The 22,251-nt window shown below is 40.3% G+C and overlaps 1 protein-coding gene across 4 annotated transcripts in view; it reads right to left on the reverse strand.

Moving 5' to 3' along the window:
• ipo13b (importin 13b) overlaps positions 1-22,251 on the reverse strand; it is a 200,659-nt gene that overhangs the window by 72,160 nt on the left and 106,248 nt on the right. For all 4 annotated transcript variants that reach the window (XM_068037110.1, XM_068037112.1, XM_068037109.1 and 1 more), the window contains 5 exons: positions 21,138-21,258; positions 11,288-11,435; positions 8,924-9,105; positions 5,037-5,063; positions 4,001-4,135 (listed from right to left, as the gene is read on the reverse strand). In XM_068037110.1, coding sequence (XP_067893211.1) covers positions 4,001-4,135; positions 5,037-5,063; positions 8,924-9,105; positions 11,288-11,435; positions 21,138-21,258 — 613 coding nt within the window. The remainder of the gene's footprint in view (positions 1-4,000; positions 4,136-5,036; positions 5,064-8,923; positions 9,106-11,287; positions 11,436-21,137; positions 21,259-22,251) is intronic.

Below are 22,251 nucleotides of genomic sequence, written 5' to 3' on the forward strand. Positions count from 1 at the left end.
CCGTACACGGCGTCAACTGTTTCTGCGCAGGCGCTGGCGCCACTTTTAAAGGGCTGCCAGTCCTAAGAAACTGCAGAGATGCCCCCCTCCCCTCAACTACACTACCAAAGCAGAGTTGCCCCTTGCCCCAACCAACACTGACAATGTAGAGTTTCCCCCCTTCCCCACCTTGCTGGTGCCAGCTTTCTCTAGACGGGAAAGTGAAGGCGTGTGAGTGCCACACGTCGCGCTGAAGATCCAGAACTGCAGTTAAAATCACTCTGGTTTTCATTTTAATTCATGCCAACAGGTAATTTAAATATGTAAAATTGGGTCCTGTCGCAGAGCCTACCACAGAGCTTCCCCGCCACCAGGACAATCAGGCCCAGCAATCCCGGCATCCGGTTCCATGGTAGGCCGCTGCCGCTCCAATCTTCCGGCCCTCCCCCGGCCATGGAGCCAAAGTTGGGAGGAGAACAAGATCCCTGCCACTGAATCATAAAATCTTACCACAGGAGGTGGTGATTTGGCCCATTGCATCTGTGCTGGCTTCTTGATAGAGCTATCCAATTAGTTCCACTCCCCATACTCTTTCCCCATAGTCCTGCAATTGTTTTCCTTTTCAAATATATACCCATATATACCCAATTTGAAAGTCACTACTGAACCTGCTTCTGCCATCCTTTCACTAAGTGCGTTACAGATCATAAAAACTGGTTGCATTAAAAAAAGTTCTCCTCACCTCCCCTCTGTTTTTTTGCCAATTATCTTCAATCTATGTCCTCTAGTTTCTGACCCACCCACCAGTGAAAACAGTTTCTCCTTATTTACTCCATCAACACCTCTCAGAATTTTGAACATCTCTATTAAATCTCTGCTCTGAGAACAATCCTAGCTTTCCAGTACTGAAGTGTTGCAAGAATTTTGAAGTGTGCAAGATAAAATAAGTATGTAAGAAAGATGTGCAACCTAAACAAGCAATACCCAAAGTGGACAAATGTAACAAAGAGTGAAAAGTAAAACTCTAGGAACACAGAAATCAACAGCAGCAGTTTGGAATAATAAAAATGCCAAAATGGATCCACGTGCTGAGTATAGAAAAAAACTGCTAATCACAATGCTAATATTCTTCCAGTAACAGCAAAATTGGCAGAGAGGAGACTAGAATTCCAGAACTTCCAGAAGGTGTGGAAGCTCAGTCATTGAGTATGGTATGTTTAAAGCAGAGATTGACAGATTTCTAAATTCCAATGACAAAGGGATATGGGAATCGTATGGGAATGTGGGAAAAAGGCATTGAAGTGGATGATCAGCCATGATCGTATTGAATGACTCAGCAGGCTCGATGGGCTGAATGGCCTACTCCTGCTCCGGTTCATAAAAGAGGTGGGAAAAATATTAAATGACTATTTCCATTTTTATTAATACCCAAAATGTTACAAGATTTCAAAGTCAGTAGGATAAGTGTTCAAATAGCTAAAAGGGACTTGAGAGTAACAAGTCATTAAAACCTGAAGGTATATATTGGAGAACACTGAAGATAACGGAGGAGGAAATCTGCATGGTGCTATGTATTTTTCTGAATTAATCTTTGGATGCTAGAAATGTTCCATACGATTGGAAGTGAGCAAATATAGATCTAACTTTAAAAGGGGAAGCACATTACCCAATAAATGGCAGGTTCACTGGCTTGGTGGAACGCACAATACTCCTTGGTCAGCACCTTCCAAACCTGCAACCTCTACCAACTAGAAGGATATGGGCCACAGATGCATGAGAACACCACCACCTGCAACTTCCCCTCCAAGCCACATACCATCCTGACTTGGAACTACATCGCCGTTCCTTCACTGTCGCTGGGGCAAAATCCTGGAACTCCCTTCCTAATGGCACTGTGGGTGTACCTACTCCACATGGACTGCAGCGGTTCAATAAGGCAGCTCACCACCATCTTCTCAAGGGCAATCAGGGATGGGCAACAAATGCTGGTCTGGCCAGCGACACCGATATCCCATGAATGAATAAAAAAAAGCCGATCAATAATGGGTACAATCGTGGAGAGTGCTGTAAAGAATAAGCTGAAGTAGTGCCTGTATAGCAATACCTTTAATTTAAAAAAAGGCATGGATGTAGAAGGAAAAGATTCTGTGTGACAAAGCTCTCTAACTTCTTTGAGAGTATTAAAAATAAAGTAGATTGGAGAACTCCCTACAATATTGACAAGAACTTTCAGAGGTATTTTGATGTTCTACATGGAAGATTTCTTTTTAAGCTATAAGCCACAGGCAAGGTAATATATGGATAGCAGCTTAATTAAAAAAGTGAAACAAATAATACTCGAGGTGCAATTACAGATGGGGGAGAAGACATTGTTTGTATCTTTCTAATCTAATCTACTCAATAACCTAGAAACCAAATGTAAGCTTGTCAAATTTATTGATGACACCAGCATAGGAAGAAAAGTAAAGGCAGAAGATGCAAAAATGATTTGCAGGATTTAGATTGGTTATGCCAATGGGCTAACATAGCAACATAAATTTAACACTGGTAAATGTGAAGTATTGCACACTAGTCAAAAATCTACACCATAAGTATATCAATTTTAAGGTCATCAAAAGAAGAAAGGCAGATTTAGGAGATTTTTTTATGCAGAGGATTGCTGGGACACTGGAAACAGTGGTAGAAGCAGAATTCATTACCAGCTCTAAAAAGGGATGTGGATAACTATTTTCAAATTAAAAATTAAAAAAGGGTACAGCAAAAGCACAAGGGAATCAAACTGCCAGAAACCCACTGCAGGCACAATTAGTTTAGTGGCTTCCTTCTGTGGGGTAAAATTCTATGATCCAATGAATGGAAGTGAACTAGTATCAAGAGACTTTGAAGAGAATCTGAGAACAGTACAAGACTTGTAACTTTCTGCATCTAGACTAACACAATGCTGGGAAATTTAATTATAATGGTGAAATTCAAGCCTTGAGATGTTATGCTGAGGTTTGAAAAGGTAGTAGTTTTTTTCAAAAGTACAGTTTTCAGTTCTGATCATCATACCACAAAAATATGTAAACATTGGCTAGGGTGCAGAGAAAATTAATTAAGCTTATTCCCAAATGGACAGGAACTGAACTATTAGAAACTATGAACCATGCCTCACAATCAAGGAACAAGCCAGCTAAACAGGAAGGGGAGGGAACACACTGATGTAAATCAGAGTACTAAATGGTAAAGGTAAGATGATATTCAAAATAAGCCAGGAGAGATAGACCCGAGGACATTAAAATTTGTGGAAAGTATTAAAACATGATATTATGAAAAGTTTTACATTAGTGATACATGTTTGTAATAATCTACCATACAGAGTGCAGCAGAGAAAAACAGAGCTGTTCAAAATTCAGTTGGTTTCTAAACTGGGTGATCCAGAGTATTAGAGGGTTACATCTTTCCTTGTCTTTCATTTCTGTAGCATATAAATTGCTCAGGAAACATTAACCATTTGGGTTTTTAGAAACCCTTTTTCTGAGAATTGGAAATGCTGCCATTTCAGGCAATATTTTTTGCAGAACATATTGGTGAGGTGAAATGGAGGTTTACGGTATTTTAATCACATTGTTAGTATTGCATATTTTAGATACATTTAATGTAAAATTTGAGCCAAATTCAACTGCACACATTAGAAGCCAGATAATAACTTGCATTTAATTATAAATTGATGAATGTAAAACAAATGCTGTACAAGAATTTGCATATTGCTGCCTTGGTGCCTATGTGGCATTTTGCACTTCTTGGAACTTAAACTGACATAGCTTAACAATATGTTTTGGGGCCAAGGATGCAAGAAAACTATAAAAAGTAAAATAGCTCACTGTATAAAGCAAGGAGGAAAATTGAAGAAAATCAAGGATGAAAATAAAGTACTGGAGGCGAGATAGAACAAGAGATGCATAGAAAATAGTTTCATGCAATCCTGAAGTCTGGTTTCAGGGACAATATTGTGAAGCTGCTGGCTTTTCATCGTACATACCGGCTCATCAGCAAGTTTCTCCAGCTGCTGGATGTAGGGGCTGATGAGGGAGTGCAGGTTCCTAAGGATTTCCTCCACCTGGAGAGCAGAGAGCAGGAATCCCAGTGCCTGCATCAGCCACATACACTGACTTGTCTGAGAGAGGGGAAACATAAAGAGCTCAGTGAAGAAAAATACATTTTAAAATTTGAAGATAAAAAAAAAGGTAGCATTTTTGCAGTACCAAATAAAAACAAAAACAAGTGAAATTAGAATGTTTTTAGCAAAAGCCAACATTTACCAAATCAGGGCTTAAAACAAGCACAAGACAAGACTAGTAAAATCAAACAACAGATAACAATGGAAACTTGGCAAGCCCACTGGGTTCTGAAATGCACTTGAATTCTGACACTTGTTCACACTCCCAAGCATTCTGTGGTAGTTTTTGACAACCTACCCTCAGTAAATACACGTATATAAAAATTACTTTAAGCAGCTGGTCTTGCTGTCTACTGCTCCAATTAACTCAATTTTGAGCCCTATTAAAATTGCGTCGAGTCATTAATTGTTCATTCGTCAGAAACATTCACATATAAAGTTATCAGAAATATATTTGCAGATGGAAACTAAAGAAAAAGGATATCGCAAGACTGTACATATGATCAGATTAATAACTTAGTAAAATTCCAGATGCTCATTCAATATCTGATGGCATGGTCCTGTTTTTGTTATATTAAGTTCAGTTTAGACTTCGTTGCATTAGAACCAATTTTATATAAATGCTGCAATCCACATATCCAGTCCAGAAATTTAATTTAAACTATTTTCTAAGCCAAAATTTGAGTCAGCTTAATGTTAATTTTGCAGCAAATGTTTAGTTAGATTTATATTCTTACTTTAGTGAGTGGACTTAGAATGGTCATGGAACAGGCTTTGCAGTGCATTTAAGCATATTGAGGACAGAAAAGTAATTGCAAATATTTCTAACTTCTAAATTAATTTTTTTTTTTAAATGTCAATGAGCTTTAATGGTTATCAGTAAATTTTGTCAACTGACCTTATGAATTTGTTTCATTAAAACTTCCTGTGGAAGACAATAGCAAAAAAAATACACCAGGTTATCATTCGTTTACATTGCAACAAAATGTCAGTTTCATTGACCTAACCCTCAACCTTAGGTCAGGCAAGTCTCACACTGTCACAAATTTCAATCCTTTAAATAATTTTTAAAACACACATAAGCTGAATTAATTTAACTCAATATACATACATGTATGTGGAAAATGGATACAAACGGAACATAAATAACTGCACCTGCTTAACAATTTATTTCAATAGAACTGCAACCTCTTTCACAGCAGTGGTTCCCAAATACCACTTTTGATAGCACACTGAGTTTAGCAGCTCTTCATAGACGAATTTACTCATTTTTGATTCTGCACTTGACAAAATCAAAAACAAAAAACAGTTCAGAGTTTTTAAAAATAACAAAAATGGTGGAAAAACACAACAGGTCCACTAACGCTTGAAAAGAAGAAAAAGGCAGGTTAATGCTGTGGGTGTTTTTAGATGTTGATGGATTGTTCATGTTTTTAATGCATTATCTGTTATTTGAAAAACACACAGATGAACACAGATGCAACATTAAAGCAGAGAGGGGTTAGGTGTTTGCTCTCCCATGTCTGCCTGCAAACACATGAAACATTAGGTACCCTACCCAGCTCTGGCAGTGAGCTGGATACTTCATTCTTTTAAGTTGAGCAATCTGTATGTAGACCTGAAGGGGAAGGTGAATTATAAATTAAGCACTAGCACTGTGCATTTGAACTACATACAGATTGACAGCTCCTTGTACTTTCAGTTCCTCTCAGCAGTTTTTAAATTATTGGGCTTTTGCAAACAAATGTTATTAACTATATATTGAATGATTGAAGGACATGAATGTTAAATGCAAAATAAAATACAAATAATATTTGATACATATATAAATGTCTGAATTAATTTATAACATTAATATACATATATGTGGAAATGGATACAAACTAAACAAAGATTTGAACCTGTTTAACTTTCTAGAATTTATTTTAATATTTCTCATTTCTCCATTTGTCTTATAAAGGGTGATGGCAAACTAGGGCAAAAAAATTACATTCCACTAGGAATACAAATTATCTAGCCTTATAACAAAGTTAGGATGTAAAAGTTCGTAAAAAAAATTTCTGAAAAAGGGAGTTACCCACTAATACAGATTTAATAAAACAAATCATGAATTCAACACCTTTACGTTGTGTTACTAAATTTTGTGTCAGTATATATGAATGTAGCATTCTACTCAGTTATTGAGTATATTCAAGACTGAGATCGATAGATTATTGGGCACTAATGGATTCCAGGGATATGGCAGGAAAGTGGAGTATCTTTAGAAGTTCAGCCATGATCTTAGTGAATGGAGGAGTACGTTCAATAGGCCTCCTTCCTAACAGTTTCCCACCCACTCATTCGACATCTATTGCCTATGAGTAACATCACAGGAGAACCGCTAGTTGCCACTCTTTCTTAAAAAAAAAATCCTTTGGTTCAAATGATAATTGTTGATGGCATAACTGGGGTTTGGCTTTGAGGACCTACTGTTCCCAACACCATAAGAGAATTGAAATAACATTTGCAAAGCCATTAATTCGGTGCAAATACATCAATTTCGCTAATTCAGCTGGCCAGACAGTTCTGCATATGGCATTAGCATTCGCTCTTTTAAGCGAGTTTAGAACTCTCCCAACGATCTAGTAGATAAAGGCATTGATTGCATGGTGTAGCACAATGCTGTACAGACCAGGAGATTACAGATTTGATGCCTGGGCTGGGATTGTGTTGAGCTCCTGACGTCGGGCTCCATGGCAGTTGCAGTGGCGGGGGGGGGGGGGGGGTGGTTGCTGAAGATTGCAGCGGTCCACCACGGAACCAGATGGCGGGGTTGTTAGGCCCAATCCTCCCAGCAGCGGCAAGTCTCCGTGGCAGCCCCCTGCCACTCGGTGACAGGACCCAACTTTAAATATTTAAATGAAGGCAATTAATTAATTTAAATGCTATTTACCGCAATCTTACCGGCTGCCTTGTGATGGGTGGCCTTCACTTTCCTGTCTAGGGAAAGCTGGTGCCACTGAGGTGGGGAAGGGGAAAACTTTGGATTATTAGTGTAGTTGGTGAAGGGATTGGGGGGGAAAAACAGGATCAATGCTGCATTTGTAGTGTGGGGGGACGGGAGGGAACATGGCCAACACTGCATTTGTAGTGTGGGGGGGGGGGGGGGGCCCACCCTGTGGTGTAGTTGGTGTAGGGGTACGGGGTTCAATTCTGCATTTTATATGGCAGGTTTGGCAGCCGTTTAAAAATAATGCCAGCACCTGCACAGAGGCAGATGACACTGTTCACAGCGTTGCTGAGACCACCCCCACCATGTGATTTGGGGGGGCATGGCCCACCCTACATATTTAAATGAGTTGCCACGCGCTAGATCGTGGCGGTGTTGCAGCATGCAGCCCGTGCATGCAGGTTGCCATTTTTTTCTCCCACTGCTGCTCCTGGTGACGGGAGAATAAAATTCAGCCCCTGGTCTGTGTTGTGTTACCTGATTTAATTTATTGGGGTAATATTATTGGGGAAAAAATGCTCCAGGCTTGGAAAGGAAAGGGAATTATCAGAAAGTGTTTCTCTGTTCATAATTGCTATTCAATAAACCTTACTCGAATGTATCAGAATCTCAGGAGGGCAAGAAAATTTTGGGGGGAGAAAAAGGAAAAATTGTACATCAACAAAAATAAGTGAAGAAAAAAATTGCAGTTCTCTAACTGTTTAATTTTTAAGGGAGTACTAATAATGAGCTACTGGCGAGCTCCTTCTTAAAAAGGTAATAACTCTTATGGGAATACAATCAATAATGAAGCTTTAATTTCACATTTCTTATTCTAACATATATATCTACAATAAAACTCATTTGCCATTTCACCATACATCTCTTTAATTGATGTAGATCTCTTTAAACACAATAACCTTAAATAATCCCTTTTACCATAAATATGAGGTAAAAACAAGTTTATGCATTTCAACCATTCCCATTGTTTATTAAGGAATGATCAGTCTGTCTTCTGACACACTTAAATGACTACCTCCATTTCTGCTATGTGCCATTGACAGTTTTCTGGCTGGAAGTTCATTTAACCTACGTTCCTTAAGGTGATCCCACCTTCATGCCACATCCTTTACTTGAAAAATAACTGAATTCCAGTTTCCATTCACCTACATCAATGTGACTTTGTGCTCGACTGAAAAGGGGGAGGGTGATCTGGTTGACGATCAGAAACTCCACTACCATGACTTATTTCTATTACCCCACCCAAGATATTTCCACTCTATAGATCAGTAGTATAAATATAATCATGCAATTGATGATTGACATCATTGACTGTTGTCCCAATAAACAAAGCTATAGGCATACGATTAGAGGGGAAAAAAACATTTTGCCTTCTCTCTAATCACTGGCCTTCCCTTTCTTTTCTTAGCTCATCAGGAAATGGGTGATTACCTTAAGGTATAACTGAAGCAAATACCTATACAACCATTTTGTCAGTAGAGACTTCAACTTTTTCCTGTCAATCAGTGGCATGGCCCTTACAAGTCACCTTGCAAGGTAAACATACAAATAGAAATATAGAAAATTTATGGTATAGATGGAGGCCATTTGGCCCATCGTGTCTGTGCCAGCCAAGAGAGTGTGGTCCAGGTACATACAATTTCCACAGCAACTCAATATCACTGTTAGCTGGCACAAAAATCCATATGTCAAAATTCTTATGATGCTACTTTAAAATTAAAGTTTAATCTTCTAAATGTAAACAAATGCAGTAACATCTGCTGCTAAAGTAACGTTTAAATCTCTATGATCATTACCTGAGAAACGGCCACAATATTAGCGGCATAAGGAGGTAGATCATACTTGCATTCTCTACATATCTTCTTCAGTGTGGAAACGCTGGATATGGAAAGTTCTGGGTTGCCCAAAGCATGCAATACCAATGGCAATACACTATTAATCATCACTGGGTGATCAGCCAGCCATTCAGCTAGTGCACCTACAGAAGAGATTAGAAGTAGTTTTTTAAAAAAGTGATAGCCATCAACTAATGACTATTAAACTGCACATTAAAGGCCTGCTCGGGTATACAATTTAAACCCGACCCGGGCACGACCTGACCACATCTAACCCGAACCTAACCTGGGCCCCGAGTCCTTTGGTTTTTTCCCCCCACACCCGACCCGACTCAACTACCGGAAATTAATGACGCTTACTCTTACTTCCCTTTCCCTCCTTGACCAAAAGGCAGCACTGCCACTGTGCCTGACCTGGCCTGACCCGACCCAAGCCCGAATGCTGGACCCGGATGTGTGACCCGACCCAACCCAGACATGTCATCGGGTCCCGTCAGGTTCGGGTCGGATATTATCATTTAAGTAGAGCAGCTAGCACATGAATACTCATTTCCAGATTTTAAGCAGGAAAGTGGGTACAAGGAAATAATTTTATAATTGTGCAACATTAATCTGGAAAGGCCAAAACTCCAAGGCCAGGGTCAAAACTGAAGTGACCCAGCAGTCATACAGTCCATTGTAATTTTCATAACCAGAAATTTGCCATGTTTATCCCACAGATAGATAATATGCACATGCAACTTACAGCTACAGTGCCAAAAAACAGGATTCAATCAAACGTCTTCACAAAACGATGGGAATTACCAGAATCCTTCACCCTATCAAAGTCTGAATGCCTTTTCAAATTGAAACAGTTTCTGCCAGGGCCATAAGTTTGCAAAGCAGAAATTTCAATAAATATTGAACATGAGTACATCAGTCCCATTTCACAAAGAATCACAAATATGATTACAAGTTGCTTAACCATTTGGTACTTCTTTTATCAAGCAAGGTTAGAGATAGCAGCATAATCACTTGGAATGCTCACATAAGCATCAAGTACTGCCTGATGTCAAATAAACTGTCCTCAACATGCCTTAGTCACAACCTCATGGTCACTGACTGTCCATATCTGCTATTGCATGGTCATAAGAGATAAAGATGAGCATAATCATTTGGCCCATCCTACCTCACCATTCACAATACCCTAAGACCCACCCATATCATCATCCAACTACTACTTAAATAATTCCAGAGTTTTCCATGTACTAGCTCATCTGGAAATTCATTCCATGAGTAGAACATTCTATGAGGAATTTCCTGATATCAGTCCTAAATTTGCTTATTAGTTTCATTCAGTGTCGTCTTGTCCTAGTATTTTGATTTAGTCTGAAGTAAAGTCCCAAATCTACCTTTTCTAGACCATTCACATTATAAGTCCTTAAAGGTCCAAGTTTCTTCAACTATTCCTTACAACTTAGTCCTCTGATTCTAGGAATTGATCACAGTATTTCTTGCGAACAGATTCCAGAGCCTATTTCTCATGAGTCTCAGTGAGCTGAACTGAGCATATATCGGTGTAGTCCGATGAGAACACTAGTCAGTTTCAGCATAACCTCTTCCAATTTGTACTCTAGGATTTTGGCTTTATAGTTCAACACTCTATTTTCTTTGTTGATGACTGCCCAACAATGATAACCCATGTTAAAAATTGAGTTTAAATGTCATCTTTAGCTATTTCAACACCATTGAGCATCAATCTAGTCTCTCTCTCCCGAGGTAGAGGTTTAGTTTAGTTTAGAGATACAGCACTGAAACAGGCCCTTCGGCCCACCGAGTCTGTGCCGACCATCAACCACCCATTTTTATACTAATCCTACACTAATCCCATATTCCGATCACATCCCCACCTGTCCCTATATATTTCCCTACCACCTACCTATACTAGGGGCAATTTATAATGGCCAATTAACCTATCAACCTGCAAGTCTTTGGCATGTGGGAGGAAACCGGAGCACCCGGAGGAAACCCACGCAGACACAGGGAGAACTTGCAAACTCCACACAGGCAGTACCCAGAATCGAACCCGGGTCCCTGGAGCTGTGAGGCTGCGGTGCTAACCACTGCGCCACTGTGCCGCCCTCGTAATGGGTTCAAGTTCCAGTTTAGAGACTTGAGCACAAAATCCACATGGACACTTGCATGTAGAACTGAGGGAGTGCTGTAATGTCAGAGGTGCCAGCTTACTTCATTGGGACATTTAGATTTAGAGCGGTCAAACGCTAACTCTGTATTAAGAATATCTGTCTCACTGGCAAATATCTTCATCAAAGCAAAGCAATTTACCTATAGTAAACATTACAGTGTCAGCTAGCTGCACATTGCTGATGTTTATCCTTGGGATAAGTCCAATCAAGCCTGGAATGACATCGGAATAGTTGACATCATTGGTTTCTGCAATAGATTGAAACCCATACAAACAGGCTTCAATGTGCTAAAAAGGGAGAAAGAGAGGAAAAGAAAGTTAGACAATACAATAAAAGTAGCATTTGTCAATTGTAAAAAAAAAACTAGCAATGCCCATGAAACCAATGTTTGGTTTCAAAACAAAGAAATGATGCACCCTTAGTCCCCAAAACATACAAAACAGTCAATAACTATCTACTTTGCTCTCCCAACCCTGAATGATTTGACTCAGTCTAGTCTGCATTTACCATTTTAGAGGAATTATTGCATCAGTAAAATTGCAGGAGGATTAAGTTGATGCTGTATTTTATATGTACCCTGTATCAGCCTTTGTTTTAGATTCAAAATATCCATTTTTTAAAAGCTTCCAGCTATTCAAATAAATATAGCAGATGAGAAGATTTTCACTTGGTAATTACCAGGTGCTGTCACTGCACTGAAATAGGAGAATATGTTCATACTATTTTGAAGTGGTTTGCTTACATGGGAGGGTCCAAAAGCATAATTTTCATATTTATTGAAGCTAGATTTTAAAAATCAACCATTTTGTATAATCATGTTAGCGGCAATCTAACTACTGTTGCACAGGGTATGCCAACTGTAAAGCTGGACTATACGCATGCTGAACGTTTCCTATATTACAACGCTGACTGCATTTCAAAAGCACTTCATTGGTTACAAAGTGCTTTGGGATTTCCTGAGATCATGAAAAACTACTTAAGTGCAAGTCTTTCTTTTCCAAACAGTAGAAGCAGCATTCTATTGACAAAGCTACACGATCCTACAACCAAGGGAGCTGGTCAAAGTTCTGCAGTCCTGCCACATCCATGCGAATGGTGGAGGACAATTAGGCAAATAATGGGAGGAGAAAGGTCCATGAACATTCCCATCCTTCATGATGGCAGAGGCCAGCACACAAGTGCTATAAGTAAGGCTGAAGCGTTAGTAACCATCTTCAGCCAGAAGTGCTGAGTGATGATCCTTCTCTGCCTCCTCCTGAGGCCCCCACCATCACAAATATCAGTTTTCAGTCAATTCAATTCATTGCTCATGACAAAAAGAAATGGCTAAGTGCACTGGACACAGCAAAGACTACAAGCCCCAGCAGTATTCCAGCTGCAGTGCTGAAGACCTTGACAACAATCATTTCAGTTTCACTGCAGGAGTTCCTCAGGGCCAGCGTACTAGACTCAAGCAGCTTTAACGGTTTTATTAATGAGGCCATTTATCATAAGGCCAGATGTGAGGCTATTGATGGTTGCAGTGTTCAGCTCTATTCACAAGCTCTCACAACAAAACAGTTTATGCACACATGCAGCAAGCCCTGGACAACACCCAAGTACAACCTGGCTACCCGAACCGAACCAACTAGACCCGACAACATGGGTCAGGTCGGGTCTCTCTTCCGAGTCCAGCATTCGGGCTCGGGTTGGGTCGGGGCTGGACAGTGCTGCCTCTGGGAAGAAATCTTCAATTCAACATTAAGCTCAAGGCGGGAAACATGCAATCTGGACTCCGCACTCTGCAGTGAGCAAGTGAGCGTCTCTATGACATCATCGTGCTCCTGCTGTAGCTTCCATGCATCCAAAGGTGATTCTGCACTACAGTACACTATGGATGTAAAACAAATGCTGTCTACTGGAGAATGTTTAGCAGTGGAAAGTCCTGTAGCCGGAAATTGTAAATCTTCGGTTTGAAAACATTTCAATGCTGTTGTTTTGCGCAATAGTAAAAGTTCAAGTGGATTTGTACAATGCAAATCTTGCAAACTTCTACTAAAATATGACAGCAAAAAGACGGGAAATTCATCTTTGCAGCAGCACACTGAAAAAGGTTGTACTCGACCCACAGCAGGGCCAAGTCAGTTGTACCTAACTGCGTTTGTACAGATGAGCAAAAAAAAAAATACCCGCTCACAAGAAATCAGAAATTACAGACAAATGCATGACTCTCTATTGCAAGAATATTCGACCTTTCCAAACTGTCTCTGCTGAAGGATTTGTTGAGATAGCACAAGAGCTTATCAATGTGGGTGCTATATACGGTCGAGCACCAGCATCAAGTGTGTTACCAAATCCAAGTACAATTTCAAGAAGGTGACGTGATGTGGCCGAAGAGAACAACTAATTTCTCAGATTACTGACATACTAAAGGATGTGAATGTGGGAATGACAACTGACATGTGGACGGACAACTACCGTAAAATCCATTACATGTCAATAACCTGTTATTACATCACTAGATTTGAAACTGAATGCCAAAGTTTTAACAACAGCAATGTTTCCACTGGAGGATGCCAAAACTGGCGAATACATCAGGCGTGAGATTTTAAAGCTGCTAGTGAATACTTTTGGATTTGACCCAGCAAATTTAAATAAATTAGTCTGGGTGACATATCAAGGCACTAACATAGTGCTTGCTCTTGGACCATATTGACGTCTGGATTGTCAGGAACATGTATATAACACCGTCCTTCGACATTCACTTGATCCAAAGGAATTAGCTTCCGAATCTCCAGATGTTGTAGAAGGTATGCATCATGCCAAAGCCTTGGTGACACATGTTAAACAGTCTGGTCTTGCTGCACAGTTGTCTAAAACTTTAAATCCAATGGGAGAAACGAGGTACAGTACAGTATGTGACAGTGAATTCAATTCAGGATATTTATCATGAGCTGCACGAGAAACTCAAACAGCGTGGGGAAAACATCGTCCCCGATGTCTTGCAGTCTTTGGTTGATTTTCTCCGACCATTTTAGGAAGCTCAGAGGGAACTCGAGGGACACCAGTATCCTAAATTGAACCTGGTAATTCCATGGTTTGAGAAACTTAAACGACTCTGTATGCCACTTTCTTGAGATACTTCAATGCAAGCAGCTGTCAGGCAACGACAGAAAGTGGCTTCTGAAGAAAGTTGAAGTAAATGACATGCACAAAATAGCAACATTTCTCTGGCCTAAATTTAATCAGCTGCGAATGTTGTCTAGCCATGACAGGGAAGAAGTTTGTTCTGAAGTGCGCAAACTTATCGACAACTTTAAAACAGAAAACCCTGTGAAGGAAACAAACGCGGTTGACAATGAACCCACAGCTGCCAAAAAAGTAGTGACTGAATTTGCTGAACAGGAGAATGTTCATGAAGAAATAGACACAAATGATGAAGTGCAGAGGCCTGCGGTGTTGGCAATGGCAAACTAGCGTGATCTGTTGGGCTGGTGGAAGGAACACAGTGTTGCATACCCTAAATTGGCCAGGCTCACTAGAAGTATACTTTGCATTCCGGCGAGCACTAGCCGCAGTGAGAGGAACTTCAGAGCAGCTGGAAGGACAACCGACCAATGGAGGACTGCCCTTAAGCCTTCTATTTTTTTTTTAAGATGACAATTTATAAGACCTTTTGTTCTTTTATTTTTGCTATGTCGGTGACAGAGACTGCTCGCTTGCTATGTCGGTGACAGAGACTGCTCGCTTGCTATGTCGGTGACAGAGACTGCTCGCTTGCTATGTCGGTGACAGAGACTACTCACTTGCTATGTCTGTAACAGAGACTACTAAATCAAATGTTCACCTAACTGCCTATTGGGTGCTTCGTTGGAGTAAGATATTAGTTTTCTTTTTAATTTACGGTTTGACGCGATTTGTTTCCGTTTTATCTGGTTATTATCACAGTGCTGTTTGTGGGAGCTGGCTGTGGACAATGGCTGCTGCGTTTCCTACTTTACAACAGTAACTACAATCCACAAAGACCTTCATTGGGTGGAAAGTGGTTTGGGACATCCTGAGGTTGTGAAAGGTGCTAGAGAAGAGCAAGTCTTTCTTTGTAGAGAGAAAATGGTAATCTCATGAGAAGACTGCTTAAAAATCATGAGGGAGTCAAGACGTTATCTGAAAGTCTCAGGAGAGACAGGCTGATATTTCTGACAGAAAAGAGAAATACTGTGTATTTGAAAGTTATCTATAAAAACTTAGTTCGGCTCCTAGAGTTGAGATCTTTAATTTTATGTACTCAAGCAGTTGGAAGAAAGATGTTCAATAAATACATAACTGTATTTGATCACTATTAGATTATTTGTTTTGCATTTTAATACTTCAAATCAGGGCTTCTGGGATACTTTATCTTTTCTAAGACTGAACTATAATCTTATAGAGGAACAACAGTCCCGTGTTTAAAAGCAATTAACAAGCAGCGCTTGCTGATTTTTTGTAGCACTGCCAGATAAACACTTACAAAGATCTTAAAGGATAGATGTACACTCTGAAAGCTTTGGAGGGTTGAGATTCACCCATGACACCAAATAATCTAGGGTAAGTATATATATTTTTTAAAGTGATATGAACCTTTATGTAAAATTGTATTAAATGTCAGTACTAGAAATTGTTCAACATACTTTGTCAACATTAACATATCTTTTTTCTTCTTTGTAGGCTATTCAAGGTGCTGGCCATTATGTGTATGCTGATCAACCAGAAGTCTTCAATCAAACAGTACTGCAGTACTGTAGACTAATAATCAGACAGCACCAGGAATCTTCAGTACTGTACATTATCAAACAGCACTGGGAAAGCCTGCTACCTGATCTGCCATTTTTTCAATCAATCTTTCCTTTCACTGAAATTTAGCTTCCAGTCCAATCTCTCTGAATTGAATTCACTGAGCTTAGGAATAGCAGTAAGAAAATGGTAATTGGCCTCTGTATTGCTCATGTTCAAATCTTCATGGCCTTGCACATACACCCCCACCACTCCAAATCTCTGCAGCCCTACAACCCTCCAAAAACTGTGTTGACTAAAAAAGGGAGGGGGTAAGGAAATCACTCGGTTTGTACCCCTGATTAAAGGACTGCTACCCGACCCGAACCCGACAGGACCAGACGACATGTGTCGGGTTCGGGTCGGATCTGGTCGCACTTCCGGGTCTGGCATTCGGGCTTGGGTCAGGTCGGGCCAGATTGAATACGCTCTAAAGTCACTTACCTGAGGTGGTGATAACGTTAATGAACTGGATCACAACATTTGGACGAGATAGAGCACAATAACCTGTTTGATATCATTAACTTTATTATGATAGTCGGGTTGGGCCGGGTGCGAAGAAAAATTAAAGGACTCGGGCCTGGGTTGGGTTTGTGATGGATGTGGTCAGGTTGGGCTTCAATTTTATACCCGAGCAGGCCTTTACACCTAGGCTTGGCTTGTAATGGCAAGTAACAATTGAGTTGCATACATGCCAGGCAATGGCCATCTCCAACATAAAACAATCACCTCCCTTTGACATTCAATTGCATTACCTGCACCTTCTCCACTCACCAACCCTCCCCCCACCCCCATCCTACAGCCAAGTGAGGTGGGAGCCACAGTCAGCCCTCTTGCCCTTCCTCTTATTTGACCACAACAGGGTTCATTCCTTTTTAAACAGTGGTTGTGCTAACCACCTCCATGAGAGTTTTACCTCTTACCTTTACTGTGATTGTGAAAGAACCAATTGGACAGGTTTTCTTGAATTTAAACAAGAAAGAGGTAAGTTTATTATACCCAACAATCTAACCCCGATTTAAAATAATAAAAGAAAACACGCTACACATTTCCGCACACATTCAAATGAGAATCACACACACACAAACAGATTAGAGGGGAAAAAAACATTTGGTGGTTGGATTGGAGTCCAGAATAAATGGAACTTAAATACACAGTCTGTGGAGTATGTGATCCAATAGTCTTCCAGCTGAAGCTGTATTTTTGAAGTCCTTGGCTGGTCAAAGTGCACTTTGTGGTTGGCCCACTTTGCTCAGGGTTTTCTTGGAGACAGAATTGTAGTTGGGTCGATCCCCCTGGTCTCTGGCTGCAGCAGTCTGTAGGCTTGGAGGGTCCACAGTCACAGACAGTTTTTAACAATGTTTTCTAGAGCGAGAGCAAGAGAGGGAGAGACGCACACAGCCTTCTGCTGCTGCACCCACCGGGTTACTGCTCATCTCGCTTCTCTCTTTGCCCAAGGGAAACAAAACCAGCTTCCCCCAAGATGGACAGAGGATCACATGGCTGCCTCAGGTTTTCTGGAACCTTCTAATGAAATTCAAGGTTAGCAATTGGCTCCACAGGCCCCCAGGATGCCAATTTACACTTGGAGGGGGTTCTCTGTCAAAGTTAATAGATTAGGATTGCCTTGACCGCCGTGCTAATTAAGCCATTTTAGGTAATTGAATCACTTGACGCGGCACAGTGGCGCAGTAGTTAGCACCGCAGCCTCACAGCTCCAGTGACCTGGGTTCGGTTCTGGGTACTGCCTATGCGGAGTTTGCAAGTTCTCCCTGTGACTGCGTGGGTTACCGCCGGGTGCTCCAGTTTCCTCCCACAGCCAAAGACTTGCAGGTTGTTAGGTGAATTGGCCAGTGTAAATTGCCCCTCGTGTAGGTAGGTGGTAGTATAATTGAGGGAAGGTGGGGATGTGGTAGGGAATATGGGGTTAATGTAGCATTAGTATAAATGGGTGGCTGTTGGTCGGCACAGACTGGGTGGGCCGAAGGGCCTGTTTCAGTGCTGTATCTCTCTATGACACATAGAGCAAGCCATAGTCCTGGGTCCATGCTGCTCAAACCTCTGGCTCGGGTGGATCTTTTGAATATGAAAAGGTGTTTCAGATGCAAATTGCGGTGGCCATCTTGGCTGCTAGCACTTTTTAAAAAAAAGTTAACTGCAAGATTATAAGTATAATGCAAGTTTCCAACTGATGAAATTAATATTCCTCATTTGACATTTAGGGTTTTCTTGACTGATCAGAAACTGAACTGGACCAGCTACATAAACACCATGGCTACTGGAGCCAGTCAGAGGCTGGGTATTCTATGACAAGTGGCTTCTCTACCAACTCCCCAAATATTCGTTACCACCGACAAAGCACAAGTTAAGAGTATGGTGGAATACTCTCCAATTCCTTGGGTAGGCGAAGCTCCAATACTTAAGCTCAACACTATCTGAAGACAGTATCCAAGATAAAGCAGTTTCCTTGTTTAGCACCCACCCACTGGCTTAAACATCCACCACCCTCCCACTACCAGCGCATACTGTGTACCATATACTGGAGGCATTGTGGCAACCCGCCACCACTTCTTCAGCAACACTCCCCAAACGTGTGACCTTTAACACCTAGAAGGACAGACAACCGATGCATGGGAACACTAGCACCTCCAAAGTTTCCTCCAAGTTGCACATCATCCTAACTTGGACATTCCTTTGTCACTGGGTCAATAGTATTCTGTAAGCAGTTTCATCACACGGATTGCAACAGGTCAGGAAGAACGTCCACCACCACCTTCTCAAGGGCAATTAGGGATGGGCAATAAATGCTAGCCTTGGCAGTGAGCCCCACATCCAGAGAATGAGTAACAAATGCAGTCAAATGAAGGTAATAATACCTGACAGACATTTTTTATGGTCAGTGAGCTGATAGCACAGTCCCTTGCATGTAGGTGGGTCTCATCAGACTTGGCCCTATTAAATGCTAAGGAACTGGCAAAAATAGCACCACTGGTGGATGAGACTGGACACCTGAGCTACTCTGAAGCTCTCATTAAATTTTCTTTTTGGCACAGACATCAATCCATTTGGTATAAAAGACAGTTTCACTTTTTCTTTTAAAACAGAAGAATCAGGCAAGCAATTGAGTAAATGACTTAGACTAGGGGTCAGCAACCATTTTTTAACCTGAGGAGTTTTTTTTCTTAAGAAATTTGCCTAAAATTCAAACTGTCTGGATCTGCAGACAAAAAAAAAATCTTAAAGATAGAGTAAAGGAATAAGCACAAATCAAAAGGTGATAAAATCATTTATCAAGAATCTAACGAACATTATGCAGTTATCTGATGCTATAAACAGACAATTGCCTGACTTTTTCTGGCACTGATAAGAATATAAAACATAAATGTTGAAAAGTTCAATGACGTTGTATCGGACTCAAGTTTAGCGTTTCCTTTATCTTTCTAAATTCCTCAAATCGACTAGCAAAGGTTTCTTTAATTTTATGTACTGCATTTTAAAAAAAATCTTTTGAATTGATACATTTTTAAAAAATTCTTTATAAGCAGTGGAAAAAATGTGCCAAAACCTCCTCCCCTATATTTGATTTGATGCCTCACAGCTCCAGCGACCCGGGTTCGATTCTGGGTCCTGCTTGTGCTGAGTTTGCAAGTTCTCCCTGTGACCGTGTGGGTTGCCGCTGGGTGCTCCGGTTTCCTCCTACAGCCAAAGACTTGCAGGTTGATAGGTAAATTGGCCATTGTAAATTGCCCCTAGTGTAGGTAGGTGGCAGGTGAATGGTGGGGATGTGGTAGGGAATATGGGATTAATGTAGGATTAGTATAAATGGGTGGTTGTTGGTCAGCACAAACTCAGTGGGCCGAAGGGCCTGTTTCAGTGCTGTATCTCCAAAAAAAAAAAATTTGGGGGGAAATAATTCCAATTTTCGCTCGAAAAAGAGAATACTTCTTCCAAAAGTAGGAGAGCTAAAGGTCCCTGTCCTTGTAGCTTTCTGTTAAGGATATTTAAATAGTCAGTGATATCAACCATGAAATAAAACTTTTGTAACTAATCAGGATCTGTTAGTTCACCAGGTTCATATTCCTTTTCACACAGAAACATCTTAATTTCTTCTATACATGCTGCACAACGCGTAAAATATTTCCTCTAAATATACTTTATTATGACTAATAAGATCGTAATATTGACAGTTTACTTCAGTTTAAAGTTTGGACAATTGTCTGAGAACCTGCTGATAATGGTTGGGAGCTGCAAATGAGATATTACGGAGCCGCTGCAGTTGTCGACCCTTGACTTAGATGATCAAAATTTCAAATTAAGATATTGAATGAAATGGCACACATGATGCTCATTAAAAACACACAATATTTTAATCAGAACTGCAGACTTGTAGGAACAGAATTTTATAATCGATTATCCTCTAACAAATGGAAAAAACTGTTGAACCAGCATTGGATTCTCTTACTCTGCTCCAAAATACCACACATCATTTCAAATGACTGCAAATATTGTACTTTGACATAAGTATTTTTTAATATAAAAAAGACTTACATTTATATAATGCTTTTCACAACCACTGGATGTCTCAGAGCACTTTACAGCCAATTAAGCACTATTGAAGCGTAGTCACTATTGTAATGTAAGAAACACAGCAGCCAACTTGCACATAGCAAACTCCCACAATCTACAATGTGATAATGACCACATAATCTGTTTTTGTGATGTTGATTGAAGGATAAATATTGGCCAGGACATTGGGGATAACTCCCCTGCTCTTCGAAATGGTGCCTGGGATCTTTTACACAGTAGATGGGGCCTCAGTTTAATGTCTCATCCAAAAGACAGCACCTCAGACAGTGCAGCACTCCCTTAATACTGCACTGGAGTGTCAGCCTTGATTTTAATGCTTAAGCCCTGGAGTGGAACTTGAACCTAGAACTTGTAAATCAGAGTGAAGAGTGCTACCAACTGGGCCACAGCTGACACTATACCCTCTATGTATACGGAGCATACATCTTAAGTGGTGCACTTTACAGAACAATCATCAGAATAGCATCCATAATGATGAAACTTATTTGGATGGGGTTGATTCCAAACTCCTATTAAAATAGTCAGAACAAAGATTAAATATATATTTATAATGAACTGACCATAAATATTTAATGTAACTTTTCAACACAGCAGTGCAGCAACATAGTACTCACCTGCCATGAGGTCGGCTGCTCAGTGTTAGTTAAAAGTCTTCCTAGTTTGTCATACAGATTACTTAGCAATTCAGCTCCCAGCATCTCATATACATACATCAAAGTATCAGAAATATCAACCCTACCAAGGAAAAATACAAATTTTCTTTGAAAGAAATGTTAAAGCAAAACAATAATGCTATAACCATATTACATAAACATTTTAAACAACTGAACATTCCATTTATGATATTCAATACAATTAGAATTCTTTATTGTACTAATGGAATTGAACAGCTTTCAATTATCTAGCACTACTTGCAAGGTGTATACACACAGTAAATGTACACATTTCAAACTCTTCACTACAAACCCATAAACATAGGTTTGTGTTACCTTCTAATGGAAATTTGAGGAGTCTGGCACAAGAATGTAAGAAATAGGAGGAAGAGCAGGCCATACAGCTCCTCAAGCCTGCTCTGCCACTCAATAAGATCCTGGTTGATCTTCTACTGCAATTCTTTACTGCCGAATCCAATATCCTTTGATTCATTTAATGTCCAAAAATCTAATCGATCTTGGTCCAGTCACAACCCTCCGAGTGAAGAAATTTCTCCTCAGCTCACGCTTAAATGGCCAACCCCGTATCCTGAGACTATGACCCCAGGTTCCAAACTCTCCAGCCAGAGGAAGCTCAGCATCTACTTGGTCAAGCCCTCTTAGAATCTTGTACATTTCAAGAGGATCACCTCTCATTCTTCTAAACTCCAGAGAACATGGGCCCATTCTACTTAATCACTCCTCATAGTACAACTCCCACCCCAGGCATCAATCTAGCAGCTAAGGAGAACCCCCTGATGAGATCCATTTTGACAGACTCATCAAGTTTGCAATCAGCATTAACTGAACAGATTTTTAATAATTTTACCAATGTTTAGCTTGAAAAACAGAAATTTCTTCATATACATTGCTGAAAAAGAAAATTTGGAATTACATGGCACCTTTCACATCTTCAGGACATCCCAAAGCACTTCACAATCAATGACATACTTTTGAATTGTAGTTCCTGTTGCTATGTCAACAAACATGGCAGATAATTTGCACACAGTAAAAAAGATAAATGACCAGATAATGT

This window comes from Heterodontus francisci, chromosome 8, assembly GCF_036365525.1.
Source record: "Heterodontus francisci isolate sHetFra1 chromosome 8, sHetFra1.hap1, whole genome shotgun sequence".
Lineage (NCBI taxonomy): Eukaryota > Metazoa > Chordata > Chondrichthyes > Heterodontiformes > Heterodontidae > Heterodontus > Heterodontus francisci.